The sequence below is a fragment of the Panicum virgatum genome, chromosome 9N (assembly GCF_016808335.1).
Source record: "Panicum virgatum strain AP13 chromosome 9N, P.virgatum_v5, whole genome shotgun sequence".
NCBI lineage: Eukaryota > Viridiplantae > Streptophyta > Magnoliopsida > Poales > Poaceae > Panicum > Panicum virgatum.
The window spans coordinates 70,287,424-70,313,552 of record NC_053153.1 but is presented as its reverse complement, the minus strand read 5'-3'; the positions used below and the strand labels follow the sequence as shown (position 1 = coordinate 70,313,552).

Sequence of the window (26,129 nt, the reverse complement as noted above, 5' to 3'; positions counted from 1 at the left end):
ATCTATGGGTATTAGATACTTACATCAGTGATTCTAGTGTGCGTGGGAGATTTTGTGTCATGAGTATGTTTATGTAATGATAAATAATTGTTATTTGTTCCATGGATGATTATTTTACATTGATTATCAAGTATGTGACTTGTTCGTGAAACTCTTTGTTGAAAATGATATGATTCTAAATTATCCCTAGTTTATGTCGTTGTGTGGGGGCAATAACGACGTTGAGACTAGCACATGCATTAATTGATGATCATGTTTCACGGATCATGGATATGGAGATATCGGATTAATGATGTGGACACATGTTGGTGAACATGGTGTTGGATTGACCCACGCCAAGACAATGTTGGGATTGTTATTTTGTATGTGCCATCAGTTGTTCTTGAGTGTTATACCTACTGAATCCTTAGACCTGAGATCGCCATTGTTTCTCACTGTGTGTAGTGGTGCATCTTGGGGCTGCTAAACGCTACTCCGTGACTGGGTAGTTACAAAAGCAGCTTACAGGTATGTCATGAAACATGGAATGGGATGTGAGCGGATCAAGATGGAATTTGCCCCTCCTAGATAACGGGAGAGATATCTCTGGGCCCCTCGAGATAGTTGGATTTGAAAGTGCATGGCCATGCCAAAGTGATTAAAGAGTTAATCATGATGACTAAAGGTTAGTTATGAATAGAATCCACTATTAGATCGAGAGAATGGTCGAGCTATCACAAAGGTGGCACGCATCTCGCTTTGAGCTTGACTGATATCGTGTGGCAAAGGGATCGGTGTATGAGTATATCTATGGTTCGGCCGATATGGTCTTTATGTGTATTTGTGAGTCACTATGCCCTGCTAGGTGCCGCTATTGACTTGTGATTCGGAAATGATTTCCGATCACGACCACCTACACATGAACCTAACGGGTCACACACTTAAGGGTTTTGGAATGTTGGAAAGCTTGCATGTATGATTGTCTCTAGTGCAAGTGGGAGATTGTTGGTGATATGCCCAAGAGTCCATCATCACAATACGGTTTAAAGGCCCAAGTGGATATTGATCCAAGAGGGATTAGGGTTACTAATGGGCCTATGAGATAGAAGCCCATTAGTACGCCCTATATATATGAGGGAGGGGCTAGGGGGGCGATGACCTGAGCCGCGCCACCTCACTAGCCGCCGCCCCTCCCTCTCTCTCGGCCGCCGCCCTTGCCGTGCGTGCGGTGCTAGCACACCGACGCCCGGCGTTTCATCCCCGTACGTGTGGACTCCGTGGAGGCGCTGCTGCGACTGCTGCGCTGATCGGCTGCTGGGATCAAGTACGAGGAGCTCGGTTCGTGGGACGTGATCGACTACTTCCTCTACATCGACGCGCGACTTCTTCCGCTGCGCTGCGCGTCTAGTGGTAACGATCTATGATCTTCTACTCGCAAGTATCTTGGGTTTATGCGGTAGTGATGCTAGCGTAGCCTACCCGTTTCCCTTCATATATAAACACAAAATCAAGTAGAAACAGCTTTATTCTAAAGCTACCTAGCACCAACGATGTGTAACTCTGTCCACAAAATGATGTCTAGCTTGAGTACAAATATCTAAGGCATATGGCACTATGTTTTCAGAATGAGTAACTCTGTCCACACAACGATGTCTAGCTTGAGTACAAATACTACAGACAAATAAATAGAAATGCAGCACCTAAAACCCCAAATATGGAAATCTAAGACTATCAACCATTAAAGTGCAAACATAGTGAAGGAAAGGGGAACTTGATCCAGGATGGAGAGGCTAAATGATACCCTAGATACGATATTAGAAAGAAGAAAAGAATGGAGCAAGCGATCAAAGAAAATGCAGGCCTTAATAAGTAGCCATACCTCAATAAGATATATCCAAGTCACCTTTTTTTTTACTAATGTACATGTGAAGCTAAAGCAAAGGATCTTGTCGAACTAAAGCACAAATGAGATGAAAATTCATACCAATCACAGTTCTCTAAACCAAGACTCTGGATTATGAAAGCGCAAACTCAGTGAATGAAAAAAGAGCTTGATTCAGCGAAGAATCAAAGTAAAGCAACATGGAAAAATTTTAATCTTTTTGCTCCGATTCACAATCCTTCCCGCACGCACAAGGAAAAGTACAATCTGAAGTAAAAGATACAGTTCACAAGATCAAAGATAGGAGGCCTCTAAACAGAAAAATATGCTATTTTTTGGTGGGCAAATCATAGGAAAAACATCTGAAAACGATGACAAGAAACACAAGTAATTGTTCCTAGTTATGGCACCTTCCTTCTCACAGGTCACAAACACCATCTCATGTGCAGCAACTCTACAGGCAAAGGAAAAATCTTAAGATCAGGCCAAAACAAAAGCAGACACAAAGATCAAAAGTGGAAGCAAAGGGTGAGGGCTTGCTAATCTACACGGGGGAATGGTAGGCTAGAGGAGCAAAGAGAGGAAACAGCAGCCCAAGTGTTTGGAAGGGGAGTGGGATTGAGGAGGCTCTGAACCAGACAGATGGAACAGGAGTGGGATTGAGGAGGCTCTGAACCAGACAGATGCACAGAGTAGGTAGATAAGGGAGGAAGGGGCACTTGTCTTTGGGCCGATAGTGAGTGTAGGCGAGGGATGAGGACTCTGTTATGTGTATAAACAATGTATTTTTCCACATCATATCAACCTAGATACTAATATCATATTTAAACAGACTAATATATTATTTGAACACATTGTTGACCATATTGATTTTATTGTTGACCGATCAATTTGATCACAGTACATAAACTGCGTATGCAGCCGCAGCACAAAAAGACATTAACAATTTCCTCCATTTAAGCTCCTGCAATCAATCTACGTGACCCAGAAGAGTGCAAAATATGTATCTAAATTTTCAAGGAAAAAAATTAAACATCAGGAAAAATCTAATGCGCTGAATAAATCAGTTTGGCATATACAAGGTTAGAGCTTCAATTTTTTTTACAACAAATTAACACCTAAGTCCAAGATCGATGAGCAGCCTACATCCACAATGAAGAAATTTTCAGATCTATTATTTTTTTCAGGGAGAGAATGAATCCAATCAAAACGAAATCCCCCTTCCTGCTGCAAGGAGACAGGAAGGGAGGTAGGGAACATTTCCGATCAATAACTTGCCTGAGTAGAGGACGGATTTAATCAAGAGAAATCCCCTTTCCTGCCGCAACAAAGAGAGAGAAGCATTAGGTAATGGCGTTGCTACCCAAGGGGAAGGAGGGAGGAAAGGAAGGCCCGGACGTACCTTGGCCTTGCTGTCACTGAGGATGCCTCGACGCGGATCCGGAGACGGAGGCTCTCCTGGAGTGGTGGGTGCCGGAGGCACAGAGCCCACTTGGCCAATGCTCGGCGCGGGTCTTCATGGGGAGGAACACAGAAGAGGTCGTCGCGCCTCCCCCGAGCATTCTCCCCCTCGCGTGCGCAGCGCAGTCACTGCTAGCCGCGCCTGTCTCCCGCACGCAGCCGCTGCCAGCCACGCCACGAGCAAGCCCGCCGGATCCACGTCGTCCCGTGCCGCGCGGAGGGGTGAGGGGCGCCGCCAGGAAGAAGGCACCAGGAGAGAGAGAGAGAGAGGCGCTGTTGGGGAGCAGGAGAGGGAGAAGGGAGGGGAGGCGGCGGCAAGGAGCAGGAGATGGGAGGGAGAGAGTGGGCGGCGGCGGGGAGGAGGGAGAGGGGTAGGGTTCAGGTCCGCGCGGGAGGGGTAGATGAAAAATGCCTTCCAAGGGGGTGTTTGCAAAAATGATAGAATGTTGGAATTTTTTCTTCTTTGTGTCGAAATAAATATTAGTCCGAGGACCTTCATAGGAAAATTAAGAACGTGGTTACTGTGCAGTCTAGACGATCTGGGTTTTGTTGTGATTCATAAAAATAGGAGGGTTTTTTCTGTAAAATGACCAGAGCTCAGGCTAGGCGACACGCGTCCCTCTTTCTCCCGAGGAGAGCAAACACCAGCAGGTTTTAATCAACCGGATGAGAAGCCAGGATAATTATGCATAGACAACTAGACCATGTAGCAAAACAGTTGACAGGGGACCCAACAACAGTAGCAGCCACACAAACATGCCAACCACACCACTATACATGACTCTGGCGCGTCGCATCCGCATGGTAGGGTCGCTCAACTCCGTATCATTCCCAACCTCGATCGGATCCGGCAAATTAGATGACGGCATCGGCCACTGCCGATTGCACGGTCCAACCAGGAGATCCAGAGCTCCGGGACAGGCGCGCGAGCCTCCCCACGACCGCGCCCACGCCGCGCCGCGGCGAGTGACCATAGCGGCGGGGACACCGAACTGGCAATGGGGCAAAGGAGCCGCGAAAAGGCTATACACTAGTACATCGTGCAGGCTGGCCGCGTCGTGGCCTGGCCATCGTCCTGGCTACTGGCTAGCTGCTGTAGAGGATGACGAAGCACGGGAGCACGGCTCTGGGGTTGAACACCAGCAGCTCGACGTCGTCGCCGCCGGCGCCGGCGCGCGCGGGCACCATGGAGTCGTAGGCCACCTTGTCGTCCGCGGCGCCGCGGCCGACGCGCCCCGCCACGACGCGGCACACCAGCATGGCGCGGCGCACCTGGAGGAACGCGAACTCGCGCTCGACGTCCTCGGGGAGGGAGGCGTGCGCGGCCCACGCGGAGGCGTAGGTGGCGATGCCGTCCACGTCGGCCTGCTTCCCCGCGAAGCCGTGCCGCAGGGTGCTGCACACGCAGCAGTAGGGGCTCCCGCACACGCCGCCGCCGCCCAGGGAGCAGAGCATGGTGGAGCAGTGGAAGCGCAGGCGCTCGTTCCCGTCCGCGACGCACCGCTCCTCCACGACGGCGGCGCCGCCCTCGCCGCGGCGCCGGGCGGCGCGCGCGCGGACGAGGTCGCGGTACTCCTCGAAGCGGGCGAGCGCGCGGGGGTTGTGGTGGATCCTGAGGATGCGGCGGACGGCGGGGGCCTCAGCGGCGCCGGACGCGGCGGGCTTCCACCCGGCGAGGAAGATCATGCGGATGATGTTCATGCTGGAGTCGAGGTGGGTGAGCTCCGACAGGGAGTGCTTCATCGCCTGGTGGAGCTCAAGCAGCTGCGGCCTGCCCAGCACCTCGCCGCACACCTTGCAGGGGAACACGTCGCCGCGGGCGGCGAACGACTGTGACGACTGCCTGTTCGCCTGCAGCAGTTTCTGCGGCGAGGACGGCACGGGGGTGGCGCTGAGGAAGCGCACCGAGAGCGGCGACATGAACGGCGACGACGCGCACGGCGATGACGGCGTCGACAGCACCACCGACGCCGAAGCCTGAGGCGCCAGGGACTGCGCGAGCGGCGAGGACACGGTGGTGGCCGCCGCCTGCTCCTCCCTGCCCGCAACGGCGCCATCCTTGGCCCCGGATGAAGAGAAAATTCGGTGGAGGTAGAACCGGAGGCTGGCGGCGACCGACGACGCGTGCCCGCGCCGGGCTCTGGCACTACCGTTGGTAACGGCAGAGGACGACGCTGCCGGCGAGAAAATCAACGGCGATATCTTCCTCCTCTTGTTGCTCCCGCCGCCGCCTCCCACCTTCCCACCGTCTTCCGCGTCCGCCGCTTCGTCCTCCTCCCGCGCCGGCGCGGCAGCCCCCGGAGAGAAGCAGCAGCCGGCGTGGCCAATGTGGAGGAAGAGGAGGAAGAAGAGCGACAGGAAGCCGCGCAGCAGCGAGCTTCCGCCGCCGCCGCCCGCCATCTCCGATCCCTGATCACCAGAACCTAGCTTGCCCAGCCCTCACGGCCTCCACTCAGATCATGTCCGCGCAACGCAATGAGAAGCTGAGGACCATAAAAGGAAGGAATACTCTGACAGGTGAGCGGAGGAAGCAAGCTCCAAGCCGGGAATGAAGTGATCGAAGGACGGAGGTGGAAAGGGGAGGGTGAAAAGGCCGAGAAGAGAACGTGCCGACGTGGTGGACGGTGCGCTGGTGAAGTACGGACTGAAGCCGAAGGCAAAAGGCGATCCGGCGGCGACAGCGACAGGGAGGGTGTGCGGTTGTGCCGTGTATACACGCAGGAACGGCAAAGCACGCAGCTCCTTCTTGCTTCTGGTGTGGGCCGTGATAGCGCTAGTCGGCCAGAGCCATGCACCGGTGCACAGGCGGGGGAGAGAAGGAGCCATGCACCTTGCACCGGTAGACTTGTGAAGGCAGGGGAGAGAAGGATGGTGGATGTGGACAAGCCACCGATCGATCAATCGGGAGTGCTAGGCTGCTACAGTAGCTTGAAGGGCGGAGGTTGACGCCGCGCCTCATCTCGCTGTGCCGCCGCCCGCCGGTGGGCCGGGGACATGGATTGGAGCGTGTAAGCTTGGAGGGAGCCATCATCATTGTCGACGCGCCTCACCTGCGCGCGTCTGTCTCCACACCGATCGATCGATCGATCTCCATGGCTCATCATGTCACGTCTCGCTGACCCACCGACTCCATTATTCATTGCCGAGATAAAAACGGCTGGTTGCTCTGCCCAACGGCCTCGCCGGTCGTCGCCTCGCCAGCCGCGGGGGGCACGCATGCGGCAGCACGCAGGGGGAGACAGCGGGTGGGACAAGATGCCACTGTCCATGCCGCGCTCCCGAACAAGGCAAACGTGCAGCGGCAGTCTGACCCGCGCAGCGCGCCGCAGAGATCCCATGGCTTGGCTAGCTACGCCTGCCTGGCCCCGTGGCCCGTGCGCTCCCCCCTCATGATGCCGCCACGGCGAAACGAGCACGAAACGGACGGGAAGCCGAAACGAGCTGTATTTTTGCCGTAGAATACGTACGCCTCGAGGACCCTCACCACGCGGACGTGCCTTCTATACGCAGCTAAACGGATGGGAAGAAGGCTCGTTGGCAGCGCTGCGTAATCATCAGCATCAGCGTACGTTGTGCTCGAGCATATGGGATCCGAGACTCGCGAGCTAGCTGTGGAGTGGAGTACATCTCGAATCCGAGTCGTACACAAGGTGCGAATGATGAGCTCCGGCTCACAGGGACAGACCGGGGTTCTTGAGATTACCTACTTGAGATTCGATGTTCACTTTGCCGTGCTGGGTTACGTACAACTTTATCCTTTTTTTTTCCTGGATGAGATGTTCGGATGTTTTTTTTTTGCCCAATGCTTTGTGGTACGATTCGCCATGTTCTGAACCAAAAGGAAGCCATTCAAGCCCATGCAGAAACAGTCATCCAAGAAGACACCAGACAATGTGATTCCCGGACCTCATCATGAAACAACAAAAGTTGCGAGCCAACCAAGAAGAGCATCTAAGCCACACAGACAGACTCACAGACATACCCAAAGAAAAAAGAAGAGGTTTTGGCCAATGCTCTATGTTACAACTCACGACGTTGCCCATGCACAAAGGCACAACACACAGCACTTTCTGGAGACGCTGGACGCCTAGACACTGATTCCCGGCCCTTCATCATGACACAACAACAGTAGCGACCAGGCCAAGCATTAGTGACAGGAAGTTGTGTTCATTTGACTTGTCAGCCAACCGGCCAGCAGTGTTGTCCTCTCATACTAAATCAGCACCAACCACCAGCTACCGGCCAGTCAGCGGTACTGTTCTCTCGTAATAAATCAGCACCAACCATCAACCACAGCCAAGCATAACTTCAGAATCATTTAACTCCAGACGTAGCAATAGCATAACTTCAGTTCGTAACAATTAATCAACAAGGCACACGAGAATCTACAGTCTATAAAGATCCCCATTTGGAAAAGGATAACTCCTCGAAACCTTTATAATTGAACTGTTTCCTATGGTGTGCCTCCAATATACCAGCAATGCAACGCACTTCAAGCGAACCCTAGCTTATGGCGTGCTACAACAACACTAACCACATTTGCTATATATGACTAAGAAACCTATTTGGAACACTGCATTTCTACTGTCCAAGTATAATCATCAAAGTTATATGTGAAGTCTCAAGATATTTACAAAGATAAAATATGTGTGCCAAGTCTAAAAGGAAAAATGGAATTGTATAAATTCGGCATCTTGCAGCAACATCTTTGAGCTAAAATATTGAAGATGTTTCCCAAGGTGGATAGAAAAAGAGAGAGTATTAGTGCATCACATATGACCATGACCATTTAAGATAAGTCAGTCAACGATTCACAGCATCATACCCTGGTGCTGACAGAACAAAATTAACTAACATGATATCATGCATTGTTTCTCTGATGCTGAGTGCCTGAAGCTGAAAGAAGGACAAAAGGGTGCTTACAAAATTCTTTACTTAAATAAGAAAGCAGGTTGCTCATCACATAAGGCCTACATGCTCGCTGTTGTCTCTTTCTTTGCATTATATCTGATAAGTTATTTGGACACAAGCACCCTACCTAACATTCCTAAAGAACATGCATACTAATCTAATGTCACAGATACAATTTTCATGGTGACATTATGAAATGAAGCTTTTAATATGGACGAAAGCTGCCATTTGGAATGAATAGGACTTTCTTTTTTGGTCCGGGTGGAATTAATGAGCATGAGACTTGAATTATGCTATTTCGTACGCTATGGTAAAAGTACAATGAGCCCATTGTACAACATAATTTATTGCACATATCCAAATTCCAGCAAGCCAATATCAAAACATAAGAACTATAGGTGTTCAAGCAAATAAATTTGCACATAAATCTGTGGTTGGATTTGCAATTTGAAATGACCCTACTGCATCAATAAAGAAAAGGTTGTGAGGTTGAACAAAGTTTAAAGAGGAAGCCACCAACTATATTTTTAGGTAGTACATTTCTTTCATGATGATTAATAGGGTACACCAAAAGAAAAGCCTTAAGTTCTCTGAAAATGAGATTGTCCAACATGATGAGCAGGGAATAGTCAAGAGTAACTAACCTGCTCTCAACGAATTTACTGAAGCTGTTGCTAGTTGCCGAAATATCTTTCAAGAAAATTGCGGCCCTATTTGGCAGAGTTCTAGCTCCAAAATGAAGTCCTAAGGTTCTTGACATTTTTTTTGTTCTAGTCTTCTAGATGTTGGTGTATATGTGAGCCCATGTATAGAGGCCCATGTATAGGAACTATATATCCCACCATTCTAGGGTTTGGAGGAATACATCCATTATTCTCTCCTACATGGTATCATTTGCCTAGATCCTCTCTTCCTTCTCCAGCCGCCGCCGCCTTCATGGCTGGCCGGCTGCCACCGCCGCCAGCCTTCCCTTCCCTCTCCTCCTTCCCTCCTTTTCTCCCCTGCTTCTGCATCTGGCGGTGCAGCTTCTGGCGCCGCCGGGCCGCCCCTGGCGCTGCGGGCGCGGGCCCTTGGGGCCCTGCTCCGGCCGCCTGTAGCAGCACCGTCCAAATTAAACCGGCTTAAATACACTAACCATCATCTTAATACTTAATCAAGTTACTGTGCACTTAAAACGGTGTAACCTGACTGGCTGTCGGGTAAAATCCCGATTAAACTACTGTACTCCAGGATCATAATTGCACTAGTAGACCCGTATGAAGACGAGCACAGGTGATATAAGCATACAGAAAACCTTAAATTAATTTACAACACGAGTTTTACATAAAAGGTTTAAATACAAACGGCAGAGTTCAAAAGCACAGCGGAAGTTTAAAAACCGAGTTCGAAATACAATACGGTAACCACGACGACGATACAAGGTGAGCTCCACATCCTACCCACCGATGTGACGCCAATCTGCCCGATCTTCACGGGGAAGACGGGGCCCACTCAACGGTCCACCCAGGAGGAAGCAGTTGTCCAATCCAGGACACACAAACCTCCTCGAAATCAGCGGGAACACAACCTGCTCAGAAGAGTTACAACAACAACCCTGAGTATACTAATACTCAGCAAGGCTTACCCGACTCTGGGTATACTTAACCCAATACCTAGACATGCAAGCTTTTTGGCTCTGGAGGTTTATCTTGCCGAAAAGGGCTACTAATGTTGTGTCCTTATTTTCCAAATTTTAGCCCCGCTTGATTTATTAAGTAACAACTAGGTTTGCCTACACAACTAAGCAAACATGGTTAACCATATTATCCTTTCAGAGCACCACCACCACAACTCGTATGCTCAATTTCCATTCTCAACTCAAATTTTTACTACGATGTGACAAAGTGACCAAGGCTCTCATATACGCGAGTCACGGCGAATCGATCCGATTTAACCTTGCAAGGTGGACCCAACCAACACGACACATGTAAGCCCCGTCGGGCCACGCGCGTCAACTGTTTCCATCATTACCACGACATCTGAACCACACCTGCTAAAACCCAGGTGATGGGCCCCTCGCGGTGAACTCCCAGAGAACCCGGAGGCGGCATCCTATCCAACACCCGCAAACTCCCACGCCCAGCGTAGCAGGACAGAATTCAAATTACCGTTGTAAAGCGGTACACAGCTTACCGGTTTCGACTACCTCCTACTTCCGGTATGTGGTTAGTACTGTTCAATCCTCGATCAACACTGCCAACGACGGTACGGTCCTCAATTGTCACAGGCGGAGATTTCTTTTCATCCATTCCATACCAATAATCCAACTCATTTCCGCCCGGTCTCCATTTCTTTTTACTCAACAATTCATTTCAAAGCCATAACTAAGGAATCAAGATCCTAAAACTCGCGAGTGACAGTAATCACTCGACTTTTACCGAGATCCTACTTAGCAAAGCATTGCTAACGATACCTGCACACTAGTATGGACTCACAGGTACCTAGGGAGAACATGCAAACTAGGGTTTCATACAAATCCTAAAACTTAAATGCACAAATACTTAAATAAACATTGAATAATTAAATTATGGTTATGCTCCGGGGCTTGCCTTGCAGGTCAGTGGGGTTAGCAACTTCTTCGGAAGTGGGCTCGACTGCGTCCTCCTGCTGCTCTCCCGCTTGCGGCTCCTGGATCGGCTCGGCGATCAGCTCGTAGGCGACTTCGTTCGCGGTGTCTACACGAATAAAAATATGCCATGCAACAGTTAGAACACAGTGCGTCGCATGAGTGCTCAAGATGCGATGCAATGCGATTCAGAAGTTCAACTCGTTTTAGCCTGAAGTTTTTCCTTCAAAACAACAACTACTAAACTTGCTTAGAATAGCATGGATTAAGACAGAGGCTTGCTTTGTTAAGGTTACACATGCATGAAACAATAATCAATTAACCACAAGAATAAATGATAAAATTGAAGCTAGGAACTAATTAAAGATCAAAACTTAACACGCCACAGGGATCTATTAACACAACTTTGCTATCATGAAAAACTACTGATACGGAGTGCATAAATAAAATACCAACATTTTTTGATATAGAAAAGCATTTCTTTTAGCCCTAGAAAAGGAAAACAAGCAATAATAGATCCACAAACATGCACAAAGGCTATCCACTTGAAAATTTTCCAGTAGACTACCCATACAAAGAGTAATTTACTGGATAAAATTCATAAATTTTTGAGCAACGGAACAACCGTTAATGATTAAACTAGCTTAAACACACCCCGAATTTTTAGCAGGGGCAAAATTGACAATTCCCATGCACAAGTATTTTTCTTCTGAAGATCTTGATTTTATAAACCTAACAAAATTTGTTTGGCATTTTTCGCATTTTTCTGTGAACATCTAAGCAATTATGAAATTTTAGCCGAAAACTAAATGAAAAACATTAAAAGTGGGGCTGACAGCCGGGCCCCACCCGTCAGTGAGCCCAGCCCGCCCCCTCCTCTGCTTTGCGCCCGCACGCGCGGCCGCGCGCGGCCAGGCAGCCCGCGGCGGCGCTCCCCGCCGGCAGGGACCGACCGGCGGCGCTGCGGCGGGGTCCCAGGCCGGGACGGGCAGGCGGGCCCGGGGCGCGTGGCGGCGCAACCAGGCCAGCGGCGGCGGCGGCTTGCGGCGGCGCCGAGCCGTTCCGGCTACGGCAGCGTAAGGCGGTCGCGGAATGGGGCGGCGCGGGGTTCAGCACGGCCGGGTGGCCTCGGGGCGCGCGGCCCCATGCAGGGAGGTCCAGCGGCGTGCGCACGGCGGTGGCGACGCGGCCACGGCGGCGCGGCGGCGCTGCGGCGGCGGTAGCGCCGGAAACTAGGGGAAAAGAGGTCGGGGAGCAGGAGAGCGGCATGGGGAAGCTCACCGAGGGATTGGTTTGCGCGAAGGAGGGCCGGAGGTAGGAGATCGTCGAGTGGGGCGGAGCTCCGGTGAACGGCAATGGCGGCCGGGGCGACGCAGGGCCGATTCGACCGGGGTTGGGGCTCGGCCGACCCCGTGGAGGGGCGGAGGAGGTCCGGGGCGAGGCTAGGGAAGTTAGGGCGCGATGAATCGAGCTGCGGCGGCGAGGATTGGCCGGTGCGACGAGCGGCGGCGGCTTCGCTAGGTTCTGCTAGCTCGAGCTCGAGGAAGGGAAAGGAATGGACTGGACGGGAACCTTCCAGGGCCAGTGCGAGGAGAAGAGCGGCGCCGGGGCGCGATGGCCGACGCGTGGAGGCTCGCCGCCGGCCACAGTCGCCGGTATGGGCGGCGCGCGACACCGTGGCGAGCACAGTGGAGCATTAGAGACTACTGATTACTCGTTGAACGATTTTTACTCAAGTTTGACCCGCTGAAACTCCAAATTTCATATAGAAATTTGGAATTTGACCAAAATAAAAGTTGTAGAGGAAAATAATATCTACAACTTTCGTTTTGGGCGAAAGTTGATTTGAGGTTCGGATCATCGAGAAAAACAGGGTCAAACACAGCTTAAACAAAAGTTACAATGCGAACTCGATTAGCAATAATGACGCGGTTAAGCCACGATTAGTGATTAAACACGAGATTAGCATAAAATTAACACCGAGGTGTTACAACCTTCCCCCTTTAAAAGAATCTCGTCCCGAGATTCAGACACGAGAGAATTTAAACAGGCGGAAAAGTTCAAAGATGAAGTACCTGGATGAGCGTTTAAAAAGTCCGGATACTTGGATCTCAGAAATTCCTCTTTCTCCCAAGTAGCTTCTTCTTCGAAGTGATTGCTCCATTGAATTTTGTAGAATCGGTTGGTGGTGCGACGAGTAACTCGATCCTTGCGATCAATAATCTTGATCGGATGCTCAGGATAAGTGAGATCAGACTCTAATTGAATCGAGTCACTTTCCACAACTTCAGTCGGAACTCTAAGGCACTTTCTGAGTTGTGATACATGGAAAATATTATGAATGGCAGAAAGGTTTGCCGGAAGATCCAACCGATAAGCCACAGGACCGCATCTTTCCACAATTGGATATGGACCGATGTAGCGGGGAGCTAACTTCCCTTTTTTTCCGAATCTTTGCACGCCTTTCCAAGGTGATACTTTTAAATAGACATGGACACCAACTTTAAAGACGAGTGGATCCCTTCTTTTATCCGCATAGCCCTTTTGTCGAGACTGTGCAATCTTTAAGTTGGCTTGGATAAGACGAACTTGTTCTTCGGCCTCTTGAACCATGTCGGGTCCAAAAATAGTTCTTTCCCTAGTTTCAGACCAATTGAGAGGTGTACGGCATCGACGACCGTATAATGCTTCAAATGGTGCCATTTTGATGCTTTCTTGATAACTATTGTTATAAGAGAATTCAGCTAATGGCAAACATTGATCCCATTTCTGTGGATAGGCTAAGACACAGGCACGGAGCATATCCTCCAAAATTTGATTTATCCTCTCCGTTTGGCCGTCTGTTTGAGGATGATATGCAGAGCTGCGAATAAGATGGGTGCCCAAGCTAGCATGTAATTGCTCCCAGAAGCTAGCATGTAATTGCTCCGAGAAGCGAGCAACGAACTGAGTTCCTCGATCGAAAATGATGGTCTTTGGCACACCATGCAAACAAAGTATGCGATTAATGTACAATTCCGCATAATGCTTAGTCAAGTATGTCATCTTAACTGGGAGGAAATGTGCCGACTTGGTCAGTCTATCCACTACAACCCAAATAGAGTCGTAACCCTTTTGAGTTCGAGGTAAGCCGACGATGAAATCCATACTTATATCTTCCCATTTCCATTCTAGAATATTCAAGGGCTGGAGAGTTCCAGCTGGTCTGAGATGACTAGCCTTAACTCTTCTACAGATATCACACTCTGACACATATTTGGCTATTTCCCTTTTCATTCGAGTCCACCAAAATTGTTGTTTCAAGTCTTGGTACATTTTATTACTACCCGGATGGATTGATAACCGTGAAGTATGGGCTTCGTCAAGAATATGTTTTCTGAGCTCAAAATTTGTAGGCTCCACTAATCGGTTCTTGAACCATAACACATTCTCAGTATCCTGGTGGAAGCAATTCACTTTAGGGTCTCCTTCTAATAGTCTTCTCTGAATTTCCTTCACCCCTTTATCTTGCTTTTGTGCCGCTATGATGAGATCACGAAGAGTATGAGTAAGCTCTAGATGAGCCAATGTGTCATGTGGTACTATGCTTAAATTCAGCTTTTCCATTTCATAGCAAAGAGACTCGCTTAATTGTACAGCTGAAATGCAATGACAGTGAGCTTTGCGACTTAGTGCATCGGCAACCACATTTGCCTTTCCCGGATGATAATGCACTTCGAGCTCATAATCTTTAATCAACTCAAGCCATCTCCTTTGACGCATGTTCAGATCAGCTTGAGTGAAGAGATATTTGAGACTCTTGTGGTCAGTATAGATGTTGCACAATGTACCCAGAAGATAGTGTCGCCAGATCTTCAGTGCATGGACCACAGCTGCTAATTCAAGATCATGAGTGGAATAGTTTTCTTCATGCCTCTTAAGTGATCGAGAAGCATAAGCAATCACTCGGTTCTCCTGCATCAAGACACAACCAAGTCATGTGCCTGAGGCATCACAATAAACATCGAATGGTTTTGTAGTATTAGGCTGGGCCAAGATTGGAGCTGATGTGAGAAGTGTTTTCAATTTCTGGAAAGCTTCTTCACAATGATTACTCCAATAGAACTTGGCACCTTTCTTAAGAAGTTCAGTCATTGGCTTCATAATTTTGGAGAATTCTGGGATGAACCGACGATAATACCCAGCTAAACCCAAGAAACTGCGGATTTCAGGAACTGAAGTTGGGGCTTCCCAATCGAGTACATCCTGTACTTTACTGGGATCAACGAAAATACCTTCAGCAGATATGACATGACCTAGAAATGGAACTTCCTTAAGCCAGAAATCACACTTGCTGAATTTGGCATATAGTTGGTGCTCTCTCAGACGCTGAAGTACTATGCGAAGATGATGAGCATGTTCTTCCTCATTCTTGGTGTAGATCAAGATATCATCAATGAAGACCACGACGAACTTGTCTAACTCCGGCATGAATACCGAATTCATGAGGTACATGAAATAAGCGGGAGCATTGGTTAATCCGAAAGACATCACCAAATACTCGTAAAGACCATAACGAGTAGAGAAAGCTATTTTTGATATATCTGCCGGTCTAATTTTGATTTGATGATAGCCGGATCGAAGATCTATTTTTGAGAATACTTTCGCTCCAGCTAATTGATCAAAAAGAATATCAATACGAGGAAGTGGATATTTATTTTTGATGGTGACTGCATTCAGAGGTCGGTAATCCACACATAGCCTCAGCCCGTGATCTTTCTTCTTTACGAACAGAGCCGGACAACCCCAAGGTGAGGTGCTCGGTCGAATAAAACCTTTATCCAGCAACTCTTGTGACTGGATTTTTAATTCAGCTAACTCACTCGGAGTCATTCTATATGGCCTTCGAGATATGGGCGCTGTGCCAGGCTGTAACTCAATGACAAACTCAATATCCCGATCGGGAGGCATGCCCGGCAAGTCCTCCGGAAACACATCGGGGTATTCACAAACCACCGGAATTATTTCTAGAATTTTCCCCTCAAGATGGTATATGACAGTGGTTGGAATTTCATGCCGGGAAAGATGAATATCCATAGAACCATACGTTGAAGAGTTGAACTGAAGGATACGAGAAGAGGTATTGATGATAACGTCATGCTTCTTCATCAATTCATTCCAAGTATGACATCTATCCCTTGACTTGGAAGGACAATGGGAGTGATCAGAAAATTTTTCCCACCCAAGTTACGGGGAACATTTCGAACTACTTGGCCAGCATTTAACCGGGTGCCCGGTGTCTGAATAATGTAGGGTCTCTCTAGGCATGTTACTTGTAAGTGAGGTAGTGCCACACATGCTTCACTGATAAAGGTATGAGATGCTCCCGAATCAAATAACACAGTAACAGGGCAGTGATTAACGGAGAACATACCCGCCATCACTTGGGTGCCCTCCGGAACTTCCTCCAGAGCGGTGTAGTTCACGCGACCAGTCTTGGCAGGTACAATCTTCCTTCTTTTTCTGGTTCTTCTGGCTGGAACCTTGACTCAGTGCAGGAGTCTTGTAATTATTCTGCCGAGGTGGCAGACGGCAATCACATGCAAAGTGCCCCAGATTACCACAATTGTAACAGGGATAGTTGATGGGGCGTGGAGCTTGTAGCATTAGAGGTCTCTGCTGCTGTGTCGGGAAACGGGGTGCCCATTGCTGTTGTTGCTGTGGTGGTCTAGCGACCCAACGACCCTGCTGTGGAGGATGGTTTGAAGCCTGCTAATTCCCTGTCTGAACCAACCTGTACCTCTAGGGGGGCATTGCTGGAGGATCCAGCAGGTGCCTTTCTCTTCTTGTCAGCTTTGTGCGCTAGTGTGGCATCTTCCTGAGTAATAGCTTTATTAACTAGCTCAGTAAAGTTGTTGCATGTGGTGAGAGCTAGCTTGTCCTGAAACTTTGTGCTAAGTCCCCTTCTGAAGCAATCATGTTTCTTCTCATCAGTATCCACATGAAAACCGCCATACTGGGATAACTGATTAAAGGTTTGAGCGTATTGGAGCACGGTGTTGTTCCCCTGCTTCAGGGCTAGGAACTCTGCTATCTTTCTCCTCATCAAACTCGTAGGAATATGGTGGGCTTTAAAAGCTGCCACAAACTCATCCCAGGTGAGATGCGTATTGGCGGGAAGTAGAGCCTTGTGATTGACCCACCATATTTTTGCAGGTCCTCTCAGCTGTTGTGCTGCAAAGGCGGCTTTGTCCATTTCTGCGCAATTGAGGATGCTGAACTTATCCTCAATGGTGTGAATCCAAGCATCAGCCTCAAGGGGATCATCGGCCTTATGGAACAGAGGAGGCTGGGTGGCCAGAAAACCGACATAGTCAGTTTCTGCTGGTGGTGGCAGGGGAGCGTGTCGACCTCTGCCAACATTTGTTTGGGCTTGCACCAGTTGCCTTATCAACTCAGTCTGCTCGTTGCGGTTCGCGATAAGAGCCGCAACAGCTTGAGCCAAAGAGGGAGGTGGTTGAGGCAATGCTTCGTGATCCTCATTGTCATGATTATCACCCATCTGCAAAAATAATCATTTCCCTGGTTAGCCATTTCGCTATCAGGACTAATTCATGCAAATAAAGAATGTGCATATATAATATGAACACACGGCATGAATCCTTCCCCTCGCGATATGGTTCACCAAGGGAAGATAAACTAACTTGCTTCAGTTGAAACCGCCTCAACTCAACAAGTTCCATCCAGAGTAGCGCTAACCTATGCCATACTAAACATCAGTCAACAAGATTTCAGATTCGAAGACGACCAAAACACAGCTCATAGGTGAAATTTCACACTACCGACATTAATGAACCAAAGCAGCAACCAGGAAGATCATTAACAGAGGCAATTTACATTATGCAGCCACGCTGTTTGAGCTGGTTCAAGGTTCATTACATTACTACAACTCTGCTGCGAAAAACAAACTAACATTAGAGAAGGGTTCACAAACAACCCGACAACACACCACTACGAAAAGAGGGGTCTTACACGACCCGGCTACACACCACACTAGCGAAGGGTTATCCTACATGACTCGAACTACCGAGCCACAAAAGAATTCTCAACCCAAGGTTAGCCTAGAGCACTATGTTGGTCATCCTACCCAACTATCCTACGGTTAGGCTACACTGCAAGGGAAGAATCGACACTATCCAGCTACGTTCTCACGGAGTCCCAGGTCCCGACTCGACTCCAGACACTCCCTCGATCTCCTCAGGGTCTTCTTCTTCTTCCTCTTCTTCTGGCTCCTCCTCGGCTGCCTCAGCCTCCATGTCTGCTACTGCCTGCACTTGAGCCTGGACGTCCTCAATCAACTCATGGGCCTGCTGAAACTGCCCCTCAAGATGCTGCACCATCTGAGTCATGTTCTCCAACTCCTCCTGCAACTCCTGAATCCTTATCTTTCTCGCTCTGGACTTGGCCTTCAGGGTCTTGATCTTATCTTGGGTACCAATCATGTGCTGCTCATGGAGGTGAGCCTCTCGAGCCTTGCTCCTGCATATCGCATTTTCCTCGCGAAGCTGCTCATACATGTTGACCAAAGCTGAGGAGCAGCTGAACGAGAGGGTTGTCCTGACGTTGTAATCGGGCATCATGTAGTTCATGTTGCGGTTCACCCGATCTACATAGGCCTGAGTGGTCTCATCCTTCAAAGGAAACACACTGTAGGGAGTATCTATCACCTCTGCATTATGCTTCTCCGAGAACTCCTCAATGGCCTTCCTAGCAGCAATCTCCCAGGAGTCTGCCAGCTTCCTACCATAGACATTGAGCTGCCACGAGTCCCATTCCAAGCGAGTGGGGCACGCAGGAATCTTCACGATCATCTGACAGCGCTCGGTGCCCAGCAAGCTAGACTCATGTCCTGAGTACTGTGGGGGCTCAGTGTAGTCAAACGCCCTGAGCATCTGCCACAGCAGACGAGGAAAGTGGCCGGTGTTGAGGGCATTGGAGTGCGCCCAACCCTCAGCGTCCACGATCACGTGCGTGAAGCTAGCCATCTGTAAGAACACATAGCGCTAACGTAAGCCACAATTTTCAAAAGAAACAGATTTAAACTTGGCAACGCAACATAAATAAATTTTTGAAGAACGCATAGTAAAAACATAGCGGTCCAAATAAATTTTTATGAAGCGCAACTGCAAGCAACAAAGCAATCAACAACTCGGGTATGCAAGATGCAAGATGCATGCACGTTCTAGCGTTTCTCACCCAAACAAGTACCAAATATGATATACGAGGACAATCGGTGGCACATTTACGTACTCTCCCTATATATAGACTAGTCGTTCCTACGACCAAGGATTTCATAACGCGCTTAACGTGGTTAGTTTCCTGCAAAAGAACACAGAGTATATAACCACTTCTGGACCCTTCGTGCCAGCACTCACGAACGGCCCCCATGTGTCCTACGCCTCACGGGTAACGCATATGCAGTTTCCCACATATTCACACATACATTACCATCCACTATAGAGATGGCACCCAAACATTCGACGCTGAATGGGCAGCGCTGCATATGTCATAACAATGTATTCACTTCCCGTACACTCGCCTTACGGGACATCCAAGGGTAGACGTGTCCCAAGGGTCACGGTCATGGCCAACCGCATGACAGGTTTACATCTCGTAACATTGCCTTACGAAATGGCCGTGATCACAATCACATGGTAGGAAATCCGCACTCCATATCAGGCGGCAGATAGCGACAGGCTCGTTTGAATTGAGCCTTATCACCTCCTCGTATGCTCATCATACGGGACCCGCGCACATATGAACACGTGGGCTATTCTAAAGGACTACCAAGAATGCTTACCTTAGCGTAGGTGCGTCGTTACCGAAGTAAGGTTTAACAAAAAAGTAAAAGCTGAAAGTGCTGGAATAAAATAGATACTTAGATGCCACCTAACTTATGTAACATATTTAGGGCATACGAACTATCTATCCTATTTCTTAGCGCATATAGCGTCAACTTTTCGAAAACCCCGACATCGTTGCAAGGTAAGAGTTACTTAACGTAATTAAGCACGTCAGTAATCACCCCAGTGCAATTTAGAGCTCTGATGCCAGCTGTAGCAGCACCGTCCAAATTAAATCGGCTTAAATGCACTAACCATCATCTTAATACTTAATCAAGTTACTGTGCACTTAAAACGGTGTAACCCGGCGTCCTACGCGGCGGGCGCGACGGCCTGCGCCCGCGGTGCCTCTGCTCGCGATGCCCGCGCCCGCGATCCTGCACGCGCCTATGGTGCCTGTGCCCGCGCCTGCGGCGCCCGTGCCTGCGTTCAGTATGCCCCCTGCGGACGCGCCGTTCGCCGCCACCGCCTTCCGCGGGCAGCCGATCGCCGCCGGAGCTGCTACGGCCGACGACGCTCTCGTCGCGGCCCTCCTCACCGCCAAGTCCGAGGCTTTGGCGGCTCAGGAGCGGGCCCGCGCGGCTGCCCTCGCTTAGGAGCGCGAGCGCTCCGCGGCCGACGCTCTCACTCGTCAGGTCGCCGCAGAAAAGCCCTACTTCCTTGTCCCGCCCGTAGTCTTCTTCACCGAGCACGGCGCTTCGTCCTCCTACCAGGCTCCGCCCTCTGGATCTGGACTCCGGATCGACCCGCCCGACCCCCTCCCTGGTGCTCCTCTCACCGGCCAGACCGGGGGTGGGGGAGGCCGAGGGCATCGTCGGCGGAGGGGACGTGGTGGTGGTGCTCGGGGCACTTCGAACCCGACTACGGCTCCCACTCCTGCTCCTGGCCCTGAAGGTACGCCCTGGCCATCCTTCAGCGCCCCATGGCCCAGGCGCATCCCGATGTGGCCGTTTCAGGGTCAGGGGGCCCCTCGTCCTCAGCCCCAGCCGGCGGCCATGCTTGCCGCTGCTGCTCCCCTGTTCGCGTCGTCCTAGACCCGGCCCGCTCACCCAGCCAGCAGCCGACCTGGCCTGGGGGTGGGACCAGGCCGCACTAGCGCAGTCCTTCAGCGCCATGGGGCGGACACCACCGGTCAGCACCGAGTGGATCGCCGACTCGGGTGCCTCCTTCCACACCACCCCACATGCCGGTATCCTCTCTTCTGTCCGACCCCCACACCCCTCTTGTCCTTCTTCCGTCATGGTTGGTGACGGGTCTTGCCTTCCTGTCACCGCCGTGGGTTCTGCTCCTGGCTCCTTTCGTCTTCCTAATGTCCTTGTTGCTCTGCAGATGGTTCATAACCTTATTTCCATTTGTCAGTTTACAGCAGACAATTCTTGTTCCATCGAGTTTGATTCTTCTGGCCTCACTGTAAAGGATTCGGCCTCCCGGCGTTCGCTACTCCGGTGTGACAGCACGGGGCCCCTTTACACACTTCGACTTCCTTCTTCCGCTGCACCACTCTCGCCTTCTTCTTCGCCCTGGCCGTCTTGGTCTGCTGCTCTTGCCGCGACGCCGTCTTCCACCACCTGGCACCGCCGTCTTGGTCACCCTGGATGCGACGTTCTGACTCAGCTCAGTCGTAATACCGATGTTCCTGGTACTAGGGCTCCTGCTGAGCCCCTCTGCCATGCGTGCCAGCTCGGTCGTCATGTTCGGCTCCCTTTTCTTCTTCTTCTTCGCATGAGACGCATGCATTTGATTTTGTTCACTGTGACCTGTGGACCTCTCCTGTTCTTAGCTTTTCTGGCTATAAGTACTATCTGGTGGTGGTCGATGATTTCTCGCACTACTCTTGGACGTTTCCTTTGCGCGCCAAGTCCGATACCTTCCTCACCCTCCTCCACTTCTTTGCCTGAGTGTCCACTCAGTTCGGCCTCACCGTTAAGGCCGTCCAGTGTGACAACGGGCGGGAGTTCGACAACTCCACCTCCCGTTCCTTCTTCCTCTCTCGGGGTGTTCAGCTGCCTATGTCTTGTCCGTATACCTCTCCTCAGAACGGCAAGACTGAGCGGATGATTCGCACGATGAACGACGTCGTGCGCACCCTTCTGATCCAGGCCTCTCTGCCCCCGCGCTTCTGGACTGAGAGCCTCCACACCGCCACCTACTTGCTCAACCGTCTTCCGTCCACTGCTTCTCCTGCTCCCACTCCACACCACGCTCTTTTCGGTACCCCCTCCTCGCTACGACCACCTTCGGGTCTTCGGGTGTGCGTGTTACCCTAACACCTCCGCCACTGCTCCTCACAAACTGGCGCCCCGCACGACTCGTTGTGTGTTCCTTGGTTACTCCCCTGACCACAAGGGGTACCGATGCTTTGACCTCACCTCTCGCCGCGTCCTGATCTCCCGACACGTCGTCTTTGACGAGTCTGATTTCCCCTAATCCACCTCCTCCACACCTTCTCCTAACCTCGAGCTGGAGTCTCTGTTTCCGACTGATCCGGTGGTTCAGCCACCTTTTCCTGTCTGTCCTTTCCCTGCAGGTTTTCCCGGTACACCGGCACCGTTCCCGGTTGGAGCGTTGTCTGCTGATCTGGGTGATCCGGTGGCTGATCCTACTGCCTACCGGAGTCTGGCTGGCGCTTTGCAGTACCTCACCTTCACCAGGCCGGGCCTCACCTTCACCAGGCCGGGCCTCACCTACGCTGTTCAGCAGGTCTGTCTTCATATGCATGATCCCCGGGAGTCACACTTTGCTGCGCTGAAGCGTCTCCTCCGCTACGTCTGTGGCACTGTGGACCTCGGCCTGGTGCTTCACCGCTCGTCCTCTGCTGAGCTGGTGGTCTACACCGACGCTGACTGGGCTGGCTGCCCGGACACTCGTCGCTCCACTTCCGGCTACGCCGTCTTCCTGGGCGGCAACCTGGTCTCCTGGTCGTCTAAGCGGCAGCCGGTTGTCTCCCGCTCCAGTGCTGAGGCGGAGTACCGGGCTGTCGCTAACGGCGTGGCGGAGGCGTCCTGGCTACGACAGCTCTTGGCGGAGCTCCACAACCCGCTCGCCAAGAGCACGCTCGTCTACTGCGACAACGTCAGCGCCGTGTATCTCTCCACCAACCCCGTCCAGCATCAGCGGACGAAGCACGTAGAGATTAACTTGCACTTCGTGCACGACAAGGTTGCAATCGGCGATGTTTGGATACTCCATGTCCCGACCACCTCCTAGTTTGCTGACATCTTCACCAAGGGACTACCCTCCTCGACCTTCCCGGAGTTTCGCTCCAGCCTCAACGTAGCAGGTGGCTAGTTGTGGCTGCGGGGGGTATTTGCCCTTTGTACTTTCTTCTTGTCCAGTCTTGAACACCGTTGCAACGGTAGTTCAGACTGCGGGGGGATGTTGCCTTTCTTGTTGTCCAGTCTTGAACACCGCTGCGCCGGTAGTTCAGAATGCGGGGGGGTGTTGGTGTATATGTGAGCCCATGTATAGAGACTCATCTAGAGGCCCATGTATAGGAACTATATATCCCACCCTTCTAGGGTTTGGAGGAATACATCCATTATTCTCTCCTACACTAGATTTATTTTTCAGAAATTTGCGGAGCTGAAGCTGTGGGTAACTGGGTACACAAGTTGTTTGGTTGAACTGTTTTCATATGATTCTAGGCAAAAAAGGGGGAAAAAATAGAGTCGTAAGTTTCTTGATTCTAGCATACACACTTCAGAACAAGGGTGAAGCTTGGAACTAGGAGTTGTGCCAATACTGCCAAACAGGGTTGCAACAGTTTCATCAAAATCTATACTACAACAGGAATAAATTTATCTGATTTGTAAGAGTAAAAGATAAATCATCCGGCAGGAGTAATATTTCTACCAGTCTGCACCGATACTATATATATGATCATGCCCAAAGGATTACTGATATTCCTATTAATTATTTGAATTCTGTGTTATCAACTGTCTCGATGATTACTTTACTCATAATTCCATACGTCCTACTCCTAACCTTAGCTTCTAATGGTGAGGATAGCAAGAGGTTACTTTCAATGTAAAAAATAAATCATTCTAATGCATTTGACATGATAAGAATAACAGGTTGGCATAGTGCTCTCAGCTCAGGATGCTGTGGCAGGGTAAAAGTTAGATGATATGTAAACAATTCCACTGAATCAAGGATGCTTTTTGACAAATGACACTGTAGCTAAGACTTTGGTGCTAAGAGATTAAGAAAATAGTTCTACATCAGGTGAAAATGAAATGCATCTGCAGAAGCCAGAAGCAAGACATGTGACTATACATTGATACATAATATCGTGCAAGGCAGACTACACAAGACCCATATTTCAGTACCGAATTGTGCATGAAGACATGAACCAAGAACGAGAATGCCATCATGTCAATGCACTTTTAATATCTTGGTAGACTTACTGAATGGTCACTCCATGTCCACAAGGGGAGACTGCTATGAGAGAGGAATAGCACCAGCAAGGTGGGAAGTCTCCCACACTTCCACACCTTGCATCTCTACTCTTGTCACAAACAGGCGATCTCCACCCCCTTCCATCATCTGTATCATCCCACGTTTAGCATCCTCTTCAGTGTCCACATAGCAACTCCTATAAGATCTTTCATCAATTCCTTCACTTTTGGGACTTTCCTTTGTTCCTGGTTGCTCTGCCAAGTCACCTGTGTTATGGCGTTGTTCTTCCAATCGGGACCAAGCCTCCAATCCATCCTTCCGGCTGACAAACACTTGAGACTGGTGGCAATGCAGAACACTTCCATAGCCTCCTCCGCTCCCTCTTGGTCCTGATGACATATAAACCCAAGGGTCGTTACCAAGGCATCTCAGGTCTGCCACTGCTACATCTCCTGACTTTGAGCAAACCTTGTATATTGCCTGCTGCTTGACATCAACATCTGCATCTGCAAATGGATCACCAAACCTACTGCTTCTTCCAGCTCCCCCTGGCTCGCTCGTCTCCCACACCACATTCCCGGACCGAATATCCCACAGCCTCATGTAACCAGAATAGCCAAATGCCCCGGAACTCACAAATGATGCAAACACCAGCCCAAGTGCCGGCAGATGCACCACTCGATCTGGTGTCGATGACTTTGCTGCACTGCCACTTTGCCGGCCAATCTCCTGTGTGGGCTTCAGAGTTACAGGGTCGACCACCACGATGCAGTTCTCCCGGTGAGGGCTCTCAAATGTTGCCAGGATGGGTGAATTGTTATCAGCTGCATCAGCTAGAGGACCGGCAGCAATGGCGATTACCTTCGCCTTGCTGACGCGAGTGTCAGTGGGATCGCACCACTGAACGGAGGCGACATGCCGGCCTTCGAGGAAGTCGTACACGTGTAGCCCTGGAGCGGAGGCGGACCCGAGGACGACGAGGCTGGGGGGCAGTTGCCGGAGGGAGGTGATGCGGTGGAGGTGGGTCCGGAAGGTGGCGAGGTGATCCAGCGCCGGGGAGTAATAGGTGACTTCCCCGATGCCGTGGGAGAGGCAGAGGGACCCATCGTGGTGCGGCGCGAGGGCGGTGGGGTACGGCTCGGAAGCGGGGCAGAGGGTGGAGGCAAGGGAGACGGAGAAGCCGCGGAGCGGCGGCGGAGAGAGCGCGGCGAGGAGCTGCGCGTGGAGGCCGTAGAAGTGGGCCTCGTCGAGGAGGACGCGTGCGGGGAAAGCGGGCGCGGCGGAGGACGGGGCGAGGATGGCGGATAGGAGGGTTGGGTCGCGGTCCACGAAGGTTGGGTTGGGGGAAGGGGAATCGAGAGAGAGGGAGAGGGAAAGGGAGCTTGCCTCCAGCGAGAAGAGTTTGCCCCCCACGTTGAGCTGCTTCACTGTGCTGCTCTTGCCGCCGCCGCCGGCGACGGTTCCCATCATCCGGGCTGGGCATTCGGGAGGAACCGATCCGTTCGGTTACTCGGTTCCTACAGAACTTCGGAACTTCGGTTCTTAGATAATAGGTATCGATCGGTTCTTTTTAGAGGTAGGAACCGAGCAACTTCGGTTTCGGGTAGTTCGGTTCGGTTCCGGTACTTACCGAAGGAACCGAAGTTTCAAGATGTATAAAAACAGCTCATTCAATTCAAACAAGCAATGGTAGCATTATAGTAGCAGCAAGCATTATAGTACAACACATAGATGTTTTTGTTGTCTCAAATTCAAATGACTAACTTCAAGTCACCACAACACATAGTAGCAGTACGCATTACAACAACTCAGCAACCTTAGACTGAGCCCAATGGGTTGAATTTCGGTTTTTCGGGAGAACCGAGCCCAAGAACCGAATATCCCGAGGAACTTCGGTTCTTTAGATCATGGAACCGAACAGGAACCGAACTTCTTCGGTTCCGGTTCCTTCGGTATCGGTTCTCGGTAACTTCGGTTCGGTTCTTGGTTCTCGGGTTTTTTTGCCCAGCCC

At 50.5% G+C, this 26,129-nt stretch overlaps 2 protein-coding genes and 1 long non-coding RNA gene across 3 annotated transcripts; all 3 read right to left on the bottom strand.

Annotated features, from left to right (window-relative positions):
• Positions 1-1,972: 1,972 nt before the first annotated feature.
• Positions 1,973-3,651, bottom strand: LOC120693345. The gene is made up of 2 exons (XR_005682969.1): positions 3,264-3,651; positions 1,973-3,179 (listed from the first exon to the last, which is right to left on the bottom strand). It is a non-coding gene; the product is annotated as an uncharacterized LOC120693345 (long non-coding RNA).
• Positions 3,652-3,987: 336 nt separating this feature from the next.
• Positions 3,988-6,217, bottom strand: LOC120692891. Its single transcript, XM_039976281.1, has one exon. It carries the CDS (start codon positions 5,720-5,722, stop codon positions 4,409-4,411), a length of 1,314 nt encoding a protein of 437 aa, XP_039832215.1. The 5' UTR covers positions 5,723-6,217; the 3' UTR covers positions 3,988-4,408.
• A 17,607-nt stretch (positions 6,218-23,824) lies between these two features.
• LOC120691621 (protein ENDOPLASMIC RETICULUM-ARRESTED PEN3-like) lies at positions 23,825-25,632 on the bottom strand. Its single transcript, XM_039974765.1, has one exon. It carries the CDS (start codon positions 25,586-25,588, stop codon positions 24,161-24,163), a length of 1,428 nt encoding a protein of 475 aa, XP_039830699.1. The 5' UTR covers positions 25,589-25,632; the 3' UTR covers positions 23,825-24,160.
• Positions 25,633-26,129: the final 497 nt, after the last annotated feature.

What these genes read in the sequence shown, in the direction of transcription:
- LOC120692891 (XM_039976281.1), bottom strand. Translation starts at nt 5,722, where the DNA reads ATGGCGGGCGGCGGCGGCGGAAGCTCGCTGCTGCGCGGCTTCCTGTCG.
- LOC120691621 (XM_039974765.1), bottom strand. Translation starts at nt 25,588, where the DNA reads ATGATGGGAACCGTCGCCGGCGGCGGCGGCAAGAGCAGCACAGTGAAG.